Source organism: Malaclemys terrapin, chromosome 11 (assembly GCF_027887155.1).
Source record: "Malaclemys terrapin pileata isolate rMalTer1 chromosome 11, rMalTer1.hap1, whole genome shotgun sequence".
NCBI lineage: Eukaryota > Metazoa > Chordata > Testudines > Emydidae > Malaclemys > Malaclemys terrapin.
In genome coordinates this window covers 16,142,377-16,155,398 of record NC_071515.1, presented here as the reverse complement: position 1 = coordinate 16,155,398, position 13,022 = coordinate 16,142,377, and the positions used below count along the sequence as shown (strand labels likewise).

The window sequence follows — 13,022 nt, the reverse complement described above, 5'->3', positions numbered from 1 at the left end:
AAGCAGAGTTTGTTTCCGTGGGCTGGGAGGTGCTGGGGGGGGGAGGAGGGCACAATTTTATATTAATAAGGAAATATTTTATAAATTTTAATAAAATAAACATTATTGAAGAAAATCAGTTGTACAACTATCAAAACATGAATTATTTTCCTAATGTGAAAGTGAAAATCAGCTAATTAATATATAATTTTGTTATTATTTATATAGTCATGGAAAGTAAATAATACATGGAAGAAATGAAAGGGTTCTTTTTAAGTGGCTTTTTTTTTTAGTCATCCCTGCTGGGGCCCCGTCGAAACTGTTCGAATTGGGCCCCGCCCTTCCTAAAGCCGGCCCTGCGCAGCTCTCAGTGGCCGCGGTTCGCTGCTCCAGGCCAATGGGAGCTGCAGGAAGCGATGTGGGATGAGGGATGTACTGGCCGTCACTTCCAGCAGCTCCTATTGGCCTGGAGCAGCGAACCGCGGCCACTGAGAGCTGCGATCAGCCGAACCTGCGGATGCGGCAGGTAAACAAACTGGCCCGGCCCGCCAAGGGCTTTCCCTGCACAAGCAGTGGAACAAGTTTGAGAACCACTGCATTAGCTGATCAACAGAGGATATCAAGCCTTAAGACTTCTGTCATCCAATACTCCACTCCTTTATACCCAGTGATAGAGGCAGAAAAGGTTCTGAGTTGTATGAAACATCCTAGGATCTCTTTGCAGAGAGGGTTTAGTTTTTTATAGTTTGTGTGGATTTGCGCAGTCCGAGTTTCACTTTGAGTTTGAAGAGAAGCTCATTGAAACCGCTGAGTTTGCCTGATATCAGAAACATCCAAGTTTTGCCTGGCTTCTTTCAAAACCATCAGCCAGGAGCCCCTCTCATCTCTATCCAGGAGGCTTGGGCTTCCTATTCCTGTAGCTTTTATTGTCTTCTGGTGGTACAGAGGTTGTCCTAATGGCTTGAAACCCTTGCCACTCACCTTTGGTGCTTGGGGACAACTGCCTTTTCCCAGAAAATATCAGACATGAGAGAGGCAACGGCCCTACAACATGAAATGAAGTGTATGGGCTTGTTGTGTGGAGAAGGTGTCCCTAACAGAGTGAGTGCTCCTCCTGAAACTTGATGCATATGGATTTATTACAAAACATTGCACAGCTTGTGTCCTGGTTTCTACACACTGTAGTTGGTGACCATGATATCTTCTGGTGACAGTCTTGGATTCATTACAAGTGACTGCAAGCTGTGATTAATAGATATCTTCTGACATTCCAAAAGAAGCATGAGAGAGCCACCAAATAACCCAAAGAAATTAACCTAAATTCTCCAGGGAAAATTAATTCTAAAAGCGAAGGCATTGAGGCAGTTTAGTTAATGGCATGTTGGAGGAACAACGTGCAGCATGAACCTTTCCATAAGTAGTATTTAAACTTGTTGGGTTGAAAATACTAGCAGGTCAAAAGTGATCATTTGATTAAAAGAATCCTCCAATGTTATAGGAGAGTTATTGTGTTTGTGTTACAAATACACAGACTTTTTTTTTATCAAATAAATGCAGCAGTGTTGGTATAGCATTCAAATTCACATAATTAAATGCAGCAAAACTTCCACATCTTGGTGTTCATAAGAAGAAATTAAAACTTCAACAGCTTTCAGGTTCCCTTGTGATGTAAGTGAAAATATAGGGGTAGTTCTGGATTTATTTTTGAATGATACATGCCCTCTTTAAATGCAATTACAATATAAATATGCAATATTTTCCCCTAGAAACAGGAATTTATCAGAATATATTCACCCACAGATTATCTCAACAAATCAAAATTAGAACTGGTAAAAAAAGGGGGGGAAAGAAATATTACATGAAAATTTCTCCAGTTTTTATTTTGAAATGTAAAAAAAAAATTTAAATACGGAAAAATTTCAATGAATTTGTCCTCTGTTTTCAGACTAGGTATAGAGTTGGTCAGGTTTTTTTTATTTCAAAATTTTGTTGAAAATTTCAACCAGCTCTAATCAAAATCAAACATATGTGACAGACTTATTTTGCGTAAGTTCACCCATATTGTTGTGAATATAAGATCAGCAATTTGAGAAAATACTGCATTTTGCAAGTTAGATGCTGTTGAGTCTGTACATCTCTTCCTCTTTCCTTTCATCTTTTAATAAGGTTAATTTTTCTGGCTCTTGAAATGTATTAATTTTTTTACAAGCAAAATGTCCAGTTATAGTTTTCATTTTCAAGAGGCATCATATTTTGTTGAACAACTTAAAAATAATAATTGTACTGTGGTAGCACCTACAGACCCTGAACTCATTGTCCGAAACAATGTACAAATATATAACGGAGGGCCCGCAGTCTAAAGCCCTGAACTTGCAAACATTTATGCACATTTTACTTTACTATGGCTACTTGTGGTAGAAAAGTTAAGCAGATGCACACATTTGCAGTGTTGGACCTGACTGACTTAAAGAGTTCTGCATGCACTAGCCATGAACATGGGACGGGATCTGGAATTACCTGAAAACTTTTAAATGTGTCATTGGGGTTTTGGATGAATTTTTTTCTTTTTTGGTCTCTTTCCCATGTCCTTTCTAGATGACTCAGTGAGCATACCCAGTGTGGTAAGTGAACAGGAAGCCTACCTTATGGGTGCCATTGGGAGGCGTCGGTTCTCCAGCCATATCTCCAGCATGTCTGCACCTCAGGCTGAGGTGGGCATGTTACCCAGCCAAAGGTAACAACATGTGCTTTTCACCTTTCCCACTCTGTTCTCCAGAGCAGACATTCCAAAGGTATATTGTGTGTAACAGCAGCAGGGTGAGGGTGGTAAATTCAGCACCTGAGTACTAAAAGGCTAATCATTCGGGTAGTCCCATTGATGTCAGTGCAAGTACTTGCTGCAGGTTAGAACATAACAGTTCTTCAATACAATGTATAATGCATAACCTTCATGAGAACCACATTTCATTGTTAGAAATGTTGCCGTCAGAAACTGACAGCATCTCTATTGTTTCTCTGCTAATGCCATGCCTGTTGATGTGGTGGATTTCAAAGGTGTAGGCATGATTTCAGGGTGCAGAATACACTTAGAGGTTTCCTTCTGAGCCAGAGTCCTGCATACAGCACTTAAAATGAGTAGGGAGAAAGCCCAAGGTGCTGAGAAAGTTTCCTCAGTACAATCTCAACCCCCAAGTCAGAACAAAAATTAGTTTTCCTCTGGACATTAGCTAATGGCAGAAAGAGAAGTGGGATTATTCTAAACCAGAAACTTCTCTGTCTGCTAGAGCTAATCTTGGAGGCCTCTTTTTAGAGTGAGAGAGAAAGAGAGAGAGAGGATTTGGGTATTGTACATTGCACTCATTAGTCAGGTGTGTGACATAGAAGCCAATGAACAGGAGATTTTTCTAATTAAATTCTGTTATTTTTCAGTAAATAATGTTTCTTTCTTATTTATATGTGACATAGATTTGCAAAGAGCGCTGATAAATGTATAGATTCATTTATGTCATTTTTTATAAACCTTGAAAATGTGAATTCTGCATTATCTTATGACTGGCCATTGTCTCTTTGCCCAGCCTTGTTTTTAATTCAATTAGAAATCCCTCATTGTATGGAGCATGTAACAGCTAAAAGGAACAGCTATAGTATATACCAGCAATGATAAGGGAGGTAATTGCTGAACTAGAAGCCACTCAAATTGTATCCCAGAGTTGCATAAAGGGTACTTGTGAGGACACCTTTAAACTCATTTCATTCCATTTCCTTAGTGTCTTTAAAATAAATATATTTTACTGTAATGTGTTTCCTGTGGGCTGTGGTGCTTTTTAATTAGTGATGCTGAGAACAATAATGTAGTTTAATTGCAATATAGATTTGGACTCTTAGCCTTTTTAAGCATGCAATCTACTGTGTAGGGTAGATACTTCATTGGCCCAGCAAGCATAAACCTTGTTCTCAACTGCATACCCATTTTTGTCATGGATGAGCAATGGTCTCTGGGATTTTTTGAGTGTATTACACATGTAAACTAATAAATAAACTAATAAATGTATAGTAATATTATTGCTTTCCTGCTGGTAATCCACCAGACCTCTTTCTACCTTTCATATTTCACATATGAGGGAACAGGATGGAATATTGCTGGTTGTTCCTGCTTGATGGGGGAAGTAGGCAGCAGTTGAGGCGGTGTGATTGGGTACAGATTTGCCAGTATACATTCCAGCTGTTTACTTACAGTTTCATAGCAATGCAAGGTCATGCTTTCCAGCAGTTTGGCCTTTTAATGGCATCAGAACTAGAAAGTTGTTCTACAGCTCATGATAAGTGGATTAGCACTTCAAGGAGAAGCCTGAATAAGTGAACTGATGGGGTGGTGGTAGGGGGAAGATCTTAAATGAAACTGGAAGTAAATAGAATACAATCAAAGGAAATACAGGCAGCAAAATGGTTTGAAAACTTTCTAAGCCCCATCCTCCCCACCCCTTATTTGCACTAGAATCACACCTCAATGAGGTTCTTAGCTCATGCAATGTATTGTATAGATTAGGAGGTCTCCATGTATCATAGCCTCCATTTTTAAATTGCTCCTTTTATCCAGAATTTGCTTGATCAGATGTTCCTCTTTCAATGCCTTGAGTCATATGTTCTGATGAGCCAGTGCAAGACCAAATGATTTTACCGTCCTCCTTTTCTTTTCTTATTCCGTTGATATTTTTTTTCTTGAAAACAGAGACAATTGCATGCTTTTTGCATTTTCTTTCCCTAAATGCTTCATCTCCCTGCCCCTCCTGCAGTGAACCTAATGTCCTCGATGACTCCCAGGGCCTGGCCGCTGAGGGCAGCCTCTCTAGGTACAGTGTCAACACTACCTGTCTGTCAGTGTCTGTGCTGGGAAATAATCAGTTCCCTATATCCTCTGTCTCTCTTCCTCACCCTTTGTCTCTCTTTCCATGTCTGTCTCTTGTTGTTCATCGATACTCAGGCCTGCAAGTCAAAGGTGTAGTAACCCGACTTCAGTTTTCAGCGTTGATTGCCAACAGTTTTTAATTCCTAACAACTGAGGGAATTAAAAAAAGAAAAATCTTGCCAAGCCAAAATATTTGTCTGCCTGTTGTGGATTTTTCCATTGCTAGCGATTGCTCTGAAGACCTAAGAAAGAAGCATTAGTATCACCACCGCATTACATGTAACCTTTTCTGAGCACCAATTTGGGGGCCTCCTTTTTAAAAAAATCTGTCCTCATATTAATCTCACAATATCACCATCAATAAACACTTGACTCATTATTATTTTCTTTAGCATTCATTAATAATACTAATCCTGATAAGCCATGTTAAATATAGTTCCCTATGAATGCCTTTATAGGAATCCCCACTTATTACAAAGTGTTATCATTCTACAAACACTCGCCTTAGAGCTTTCAGGCAAATGCTATTAATCCTTATTTAAAATTGCCCTGACAGTCTCAGGGTCCAAGCTTTGCAACTAGTGTTTCTTGTGAACAGGAGAGCTTAACAAACAGTGTTATTACTGTGCCTTTAAAATACATTGGTTGTAAGATTTTAAAAGGAGGACTGCACCTTTAACAGTCAGCTCAGCCATGTTAATCATTCTTCCTGGTGTACTACTGTGATCATACCTCTCAACTGATCCTCATGAGGTGGGAAAGCTCTCACTCATCACGAACTCCTTATTTCATTCTGAGAGAGCATTCCCACATTCTGGGAGAATACAGTCTGCTCCCTTTAGTATGCCACATCTCTCTTTGTTGTTTTATCACTCTTGCTTAAAGATGAGGATGTGTTGAGAGGTATTCTTGTGAATTAATTTTGTTTTGTTTGAGATTACTCCAGTTTTATTTTAATATTGAAAAATGGAGACTGAAGTCCGTTGTTGGAAATGTCATTTAGATCAACCCCATGATTCATGGTGTCACTTGTGTTTGTGTGCCCTGCCTTGATCAGTCTCTGATTGGTGGTAATGTGGAAGGTGTTGTAAAGAAAAGACATTGTCCTTTGGCCGTGGCAGGGATGTTACTGTATAGCAAAATGTATTATTCTGTGCAAAAAAGATGATTAAGAACATGGTCTTCTTGAGAGGCAACTGAGCAATAGTTCAGAACCCTAGAAAAAAAAATTCTCTATAGAGGAAGTTAAATGCATTCACTTTATTAGTGTGAAAACCTGATTACCTTTGGCAGATGACCTGCAGATTGAGTCACCTCCTAATGTTGATTGTGAAATGTCTTGACTCTGATAAATGGGAGTCAGGCTACACAGCAACTCTTGGTGACAAGTCCAGGAGTTTTATGACAGCTGAGCCAGCTGACAAGATCAATGTCAAAATATATTCATATTGAGCTCTGAAGTCTAAACAGATGCACAGTGAGTTCCGTTAGCTACTAGTGCATCAACCTTTGCCCAGAACAGGACTTTGTATCTCCTGTACTGTGCTATGTTACAGAGTTTCCGTAAAGGAGAAGATCAGTTGGCATGTTTGGTGAAGTAGATTTCTACAGAGAGATTATTTCTGATGGGGTTTCTTATTTTTTGAAGACACAGTCATAGACTTCTTTGTTTTAAAAAAGTGACACTTTTATTCCGCAGAACCTTAAAAGAGACTCAAGATAATTAACCTGATCTCTGTGAAAAGGCTACAATTATAGTTCTGTGTAAAATGAAAAAAAGCAACATTTTAGCTGTATTGTGTGTTCTTTAATGTGCAAGTTGCATTCCTTCTGTAAAGGAGAGAAGCAATAGAACAGAGAGATAATACAGCAGCTTATTGAGATCATTGTTGTAGCAGAGGATAAATACATTCTTCTATTCAGGAACACTAGTTTAAATAAAACAGGCCAAGATTTTTCTTTAGATATCTTTGATCTTCACTAGAGCACAGGGATAAAAAATGCCCAGGATAGCTTGCTGAATTCAGAAGCTGATATTTAGTCACAATCGGTGGAATGAAACAAACAAAGAATAGAACATTATGGAAACCAGGAATTTCAAATAAAAGAAAAGAACAATTATAAATAAAGACAAAAATAAAGTCTTTTTTCTTTTGTGCTTGTACCAATTAGAGTTACATCGGTAAACAGCAATGAACACAGGAAGAGAATAACATTCAGGTTCCTGAGATTATGCAGAAAGGGTGTGTGTGTGTGTGGGGGGGGGAACTATTTTATTTAGCATCATGATTTGTTGCAGTTATAATTTGAAAAAAGATGGAAGATTTTCCTAAAGCACAAGGGAAAAGAGAATGAGAACTTTCTATCATTGAAAGCTGATGCACAAAAAAATTCCATTTCAACATTTCTAATTATGCTTGTTTTAAATTAATCATGATCAGTAAGGAGAAGTAGAGCAAATTAATATCAACAGGGCAAGTGTGGAGGAAATTTGACACTCTGTTGAAATCCCAGGCCTGTGTCTTGAAAAGTTCAGCAGGTGCATTCTTCCTGGATGTTATCCGAAGGCCTGGCAGGCACTAAAGTCCATTTAATACAGTTTAACAACTATTTGCTTGCTTTTTCTGGTTTTAGTTCTCCTCCCCCCCAACACACACTTTTATTTGTTGCATTATTTCTTGTTATTCATGAAAATAACATCATAAATGCCAACCTGGCAATGCTTATTCCAGTATGTCCTGTGTGGTATGAAATTTTACACTGGCCTGACATTTGTTGTACGGTTGGCAATCATTTTTCATTAACAGCTTGTTTGTTTGTCTGTCTGTCTCTGTGCTAACCATGTAACATGATTATGGGGACATGGCCCCTTTTCATAGGTACCCAGTAGGTGACAGAGAAGCACTCTTGATGGACAGGAAAGTTTACAAGTGTGTTCTGCTCCAACAAATCAGGTTTATGTGCTCCAACAAAAATCCTCTAGTAGATGCCAGGTTCACAGGAGAAGTAGAATAAACTATGTCATGTGAAAATGGCATTGGATTTGATTCAAAGCAGTTCAGTAGAGTCCCCACAAACTGACCTCCCAAATATAATGATTGCTCCAAACCAAGAACAAAAAAACAGTGCCCTCTTGGTCCTGTTTACTAGACAATGAAAGGCAGAAAAGAAGGGGAGGGTACTTACGGAGTCAACAGACCCTTTGGAACTAATTTTCACTGAAACCAGATTGTTGTTGCTATTCTGGAGAAGGAAAAAACATCTATCGTGGAATCATAACTATTTCAGGAAATTCAGTCACTCATCTTACACTTGCACTCTTTCTCTCTCTCTCTCTCTCTCTCTCAAAATGTGGGGTGAATCTGAGTATATAGGAAAGTAAAAAGGATGGGGAAGGGCCCTGTGCAGGTTTTTCTGCCAAATTCCACTGTTCACACTCCCCCACCTTTTACCTCCAATCTGCCGTTCACTAAACTCATTTCATATCTGGTGTAAGTGAGGCTTAAACCCAGGCCAACATAGAGGAAAAGCAACTGAATCCAACCTTTCTGTCACTCATCTCTTTGTTTGTCTTTAATGCACAGATTAGTCCATGGAAATCATTTTTTCCTCATGTCTAACGTATGTACAGTATGGTAACATCACACTCACAAGTATAATGAATGATCTTTACCTAACGAGTTTTTCAAGGTGTTTTCGTTATGTTCGCTTTTTGACATGCTTGTTCCATTGCTGTCATAGATTATTTACATTTAACATAATTTTAGTCTTTCTGACAGAGGTCGGTCTCCCCATTCATAGAACTAAACATCATCATCTTTCCTCAGAAACTGTAATAACAATCTTACCATAACTCAATGATATTTAGCCACTGGGTTGAACAGAAACTTTTTATTGCACCATTTTAAATATATATTCTGCAGCCTCTTTAGAAACAAATTGAGGTTCAGTATTTTATCTATTTAAAGAAAGTATTTACATGTTAATCTCTATCTCTGAGTCTCTAAATATTTGCTGGAGCCAAGTACCCAAGTAATTCTAGAAGCAGAAAATTAACAGAATGTATAAATATAATGTCAAGCTGTCTGGATTTCTTATGTGAGGAAAAATGTAAATTCAGCCTATTTGTCTTGATACCCTTGAGGATGTATCACTTTTGGAGTCTACTGCAGTCTAAGCAGTTGTATGTGCTGTAGGGCCATTGTCTGGGTCAAGAATGTAATGCTAACAGCTAGAAGTAGCTTGTGGGATCATGCAGTTCATAGGGGTATAGTCTCCTCTTGACATTTAGAATGTTTCATTGTAAATCAGATTGCACTGTGCTGAGTATTTGCTCTAGAGGATGGTGATCTCTTTTGAAAGGGTTGTTCAAGAGAGAAAGGACCCAAATATACATTATTTTCTGGTGTTGAGCTAACCCACTCTCCTGGCCATGCTGTTGTAATGAACCCACAGAAGTATTAGCTTTGTCTTTTTCTCTTCCAGTCCTGGTAAGGCTCTGTGTCAAATCACACCTCCCTAGAGGCTCTGACCTCTTCCCAAGGAAGATCCAAGAAAGCCCCGGAAAACTGAGAAGAAAGGGAATGAATGTTCTTTTTCTTAGATTAAGACATGCCAACGCCAGAACGTACTGCACTACTGATTTTCAGCAGTGCATACTAAATAATCTTAGAAGCTGCTTAATTGGGATGCATGCCTTAATGGTTCGGATTTGTCCCAAGTAGGCAGCTGTTCCTTTGGAAAGAAGTTCATCTAAGTGTTACTTACCATTGCAACCATACCTGTCTCCGATTCAGCTCACTCACCTAAAACATTTGTGACCATTGCCTGCTAATGAGTAACTCTAATTGTGATTGAACTGTGAGGAATAATACAGTATTGTGAAAAGAACTGAGGGGAAGAACAGATCTGCCACACATATCAGGTTAACAGAGGAATTAGTTGAACAGTAACATAGACTACTTTACAGCATTTAGCAGTTTTTTCTATTGTTAAAGTGCCTTTACTTTTAACTTTTAGTTATTCAGATTTCGTTGACAACCTATTAAGTCCTAAAAGAATACTGTAGATTTGTTTTTATATTTAATTGTATTTATTTTGCTCATTAGCCACAAAGAGACTTGAGGCTGCAGACATACCGAATGCACCCTGTTTGCATAAGTCATGCACCCATTATGTGAATGGAACCTTTGTCAGTTGTGTTGGTTTTTCATTTTTGTTTATTTAAATGACATTGAAACCAAAAGACAAAACTGAGGTGAGGCTTTGGAATCCATTTGGGAGAAATAGCCTGTGTAATTACCCTCACCAAAAAACAAACGGAGATAATAAAATGGCATTCTTGCCTTTTGTCTGTGGAGGCCAATGTGACAAAGGACACAGAGAAGTGGGTACTGCAGAATAGGATGCATCAATCAATGACTGAAAACTGAAAATCTCAATTTTTACAGCTCTGTGCTACCTGTGCGTGGCCTAGTCCTGAATGCCATGATTCCTACTCCCATCCCCTTCCCAAACCCTGGAAGCTGCAACCGAACAGATCCTTTCCCCCATCCTTCAAAGACGATGTTTCTGTCTTTGAAGTGACTGTGCCATTAGTGTTTTTTAGTCATGATTGCCAGGGATTATTCTAATCAGCCACTATACTTCTATGGTTGTGCTAATAGTGTCAACACTTAACAGGGTAGCAAGCGTGCAGAGTGAACCTGGACAACAGAATCTTCTTCTTCAGCAACCACTAGGAAGGAAGAGAGGCCTCCGGCAGGTAAGATCACAGGAAGTGAACATGACCATTTTCATTTGTTGCAGACCATTTGCTGCTGAGATCTTCTATCTTTCGTTCATCTTGCCCAGAACGTATTACAGCATCATAATCCTCTGAATTAGCAGGAAGTGCTTGGGCAAGCTGAACCATTCAGGTCTGCCAAACCACCAAGCAAGAAGTTATGCTTCATTTCAAATCCCCAAATCCTTTCCCCTATAGCTATATTATTTGAACAAAGGTCATTGCATTAAAATTGAATTAGTATGAAGTGCATTATTTCATCACCTGCTTTTATACTACACTGATATCTAAATTAAAGATGCCAAAACATGTATACCCACAAAAAGAAAAATTGGTGGCTATACATAAGAGAATGGCATAAATGATATGACTTAGTCACATAAAGGTGAATATTTCAGTTGTACATTAGTGTCTCCTTGGTCTAACTTTACTCTGCTTTGTGTACCTTAGCTACGAAGACCTCTTCTCTCACGTCAGAAGACCCAAACTGAACCTCGTAGCCGTCACGGGGCTCGACTTTCAACTACTCGTCGAAGTATACAGCCAAAAACAAAACCAAGTGGTGAGGCAACGTCTGCTTTTCCACAGCTGGCATCTAATATTTTAAAGTAGGAGCTACTAGGTTGTGTTTTTCCTTCTAAGACAGGTTACTGTGTGTGACATGTATATAGGTGTGCTTTCTGTAGACTGTTCTTAAGAGAAGTTCTGGGTAGTTTGGGGGGATGGGTAATGGAATGTGTAGTTTTTTATCAGTTCACGTCTAGCCCTGGTAGGTAGCAATTGGCAATTATCAGCCAGTTGCTTTTCAGTAGTCCATGTGATGTGAATTTTACTGGTTTCAGTCTAATTTCTGGAGGACAGGCACCACATCAGAAAAAAACACTTCCACAAAATTTGTAGTTTCTCCAAAGGCCGACATCTGAATGGACGTAGACATTGAATTATCTTCCCACCCACAGATAGAGGATTTAAGAGTCAGGTGTCCTCCACCGAGAATGCCCTGTCAACAGCACTGAGATGTGCAACTCTAGAGATTGCTAGTGAGAATGCCTCTGCCGACAACTGGTGTCCTAGTAGAACACAGAAAGAGAAAGTTTCTCAAATAGTGAGGACCTAAACTATACAAGACTTTAAAGACTGAATGTAGAAGCAAATAGGGGAGCCAATTCAGTCTTTGGCACACTGGTGCTAAGTTCTTTTTGTGGCTAACATTGCTAATTAGGGCATACAGTTGTTGAATTCTGCACCTCCTGAAGCATCCAAGTGGTTTTCAAGGGAAGCCTGTGCAGAGCACATTGGTTAGTGATCTAGCAGGCAGCACTTTTCCTTGAGTTAGTGAATCAGGATGGTCCTAAGAGGAGCAGTGCTGCAGAAGATGTGCTACAACCTAAATCTTTGGCCATAATTAAAAACAAGATTTTGCCTGCTCTTTACTCCCACTTGGTGGCCTTTTAGGTAAGGCTCAGAAATAGGAGTCAAAAGCCCTGGATTGTATTCTCAGATCTACTACAGACTTCCTATCCAGACTTTGGCAAGTCACTTAACCATTTGTGCCTCAGTTTCCTCATCTAAATGAGGATCATAATAGCTAATTCACATGGCAGTTATGAATATATGTAAATCATTTTGGGATGAAAGACACCATATAAACATAAAAGCATTTGTTGTATTCTGATATTTTTTTCTAAATTGGAGTAATTTTGTATTTATCTTTCCCCACTTTGTGGTCCCGCAGTGGATCAAAAGCGATCAGTGACTTTCACTGAAACTCAGCCAGAGGCAACAACATCTTCAGAAACAGATGCTACACCGGTCCCAGCCCTGCAACCTAGCTGCAGCAGAAGTAGCCCTGCAGAAGTCAGAAAGCCGGAAGCTGTGAATAAACCTGTGCTGACCTCCTCACCTGCCATTGTTGTCGCTGATCTCCATAGCCAAACCACCAGCCAGGTAACTCATCTGACAAGTCAGAAAGTAGGTTAGCTGCTCCAATCTCTAGTGGGTACATGCATATGCAGTGCCTCTCTACTTAGTGGTTTAAGCTGCTGAAAAAATAGTGAAAATGGCTAACGATCTCACTTGTGGCCGTAAAGAGAAGTGGTTGGTATGTGAAAACTGCAGAGTCTGTTTTCTTTACAGTGAGGTGGTTGCCCATGCCACTTCTTGTTTAAATCGCTAGCTCCCAGATCTTTGTGTTGATTCTCTTTCCTTCCATTTCCGTTGGCACTTCACCACTGCATGTCCTTAGCTTGACTGAGCCTATGTCCTCCTCCTCCTGTCTGTATAGATCTTTTCTCTCACATCATTCTACACCAGTGAAAGTTTTAATTCAACTCTCTGCTCAGCTACATTGGT

General features: G+C 39.3%; 1 protein-coding gene across 5 annotated transcripts in view; it reads left to right on the top strand.

Moving 5' to 3' along the window:
• Positions 1-13,022, top strand: part of UNC80 (unc-80 homolog, NALCN channel complex subunit) — a 174,424-nt gene that overhangs the window by 157,883 nt on the left and 3,519 nt on the right. For 3 of the 5 annotated variants that reach the window (XM_054044840.1, XM_054044839.1, XM_054044838.1), the window contains exons 60-64: positions 2,575-2,713; positions 4,773-4,829; positions 10,568-10,649; positions 11,121-11,232; positions 12,406-12,617. In XM_054044840.1, coding sequence (XP_053900815.1) covers positions 2,575-2,713; positions 4,773-4,829; positions 10,568-10,649; positions 11,121-11,232; positions 12,406-12,617 — 602 coding nt within the window. The remainder of the gene's footprint in view (positions 1-2,574; positions 2,714-4,772; positions 4,830-10,567; positions 10,650-11,120; positions 11,233-12,405; positions 12,618-13,022) is intronic. The other 2 variants (XM_054044841.1, XM_054044836.1) reach the window with 1 other exon arrangement.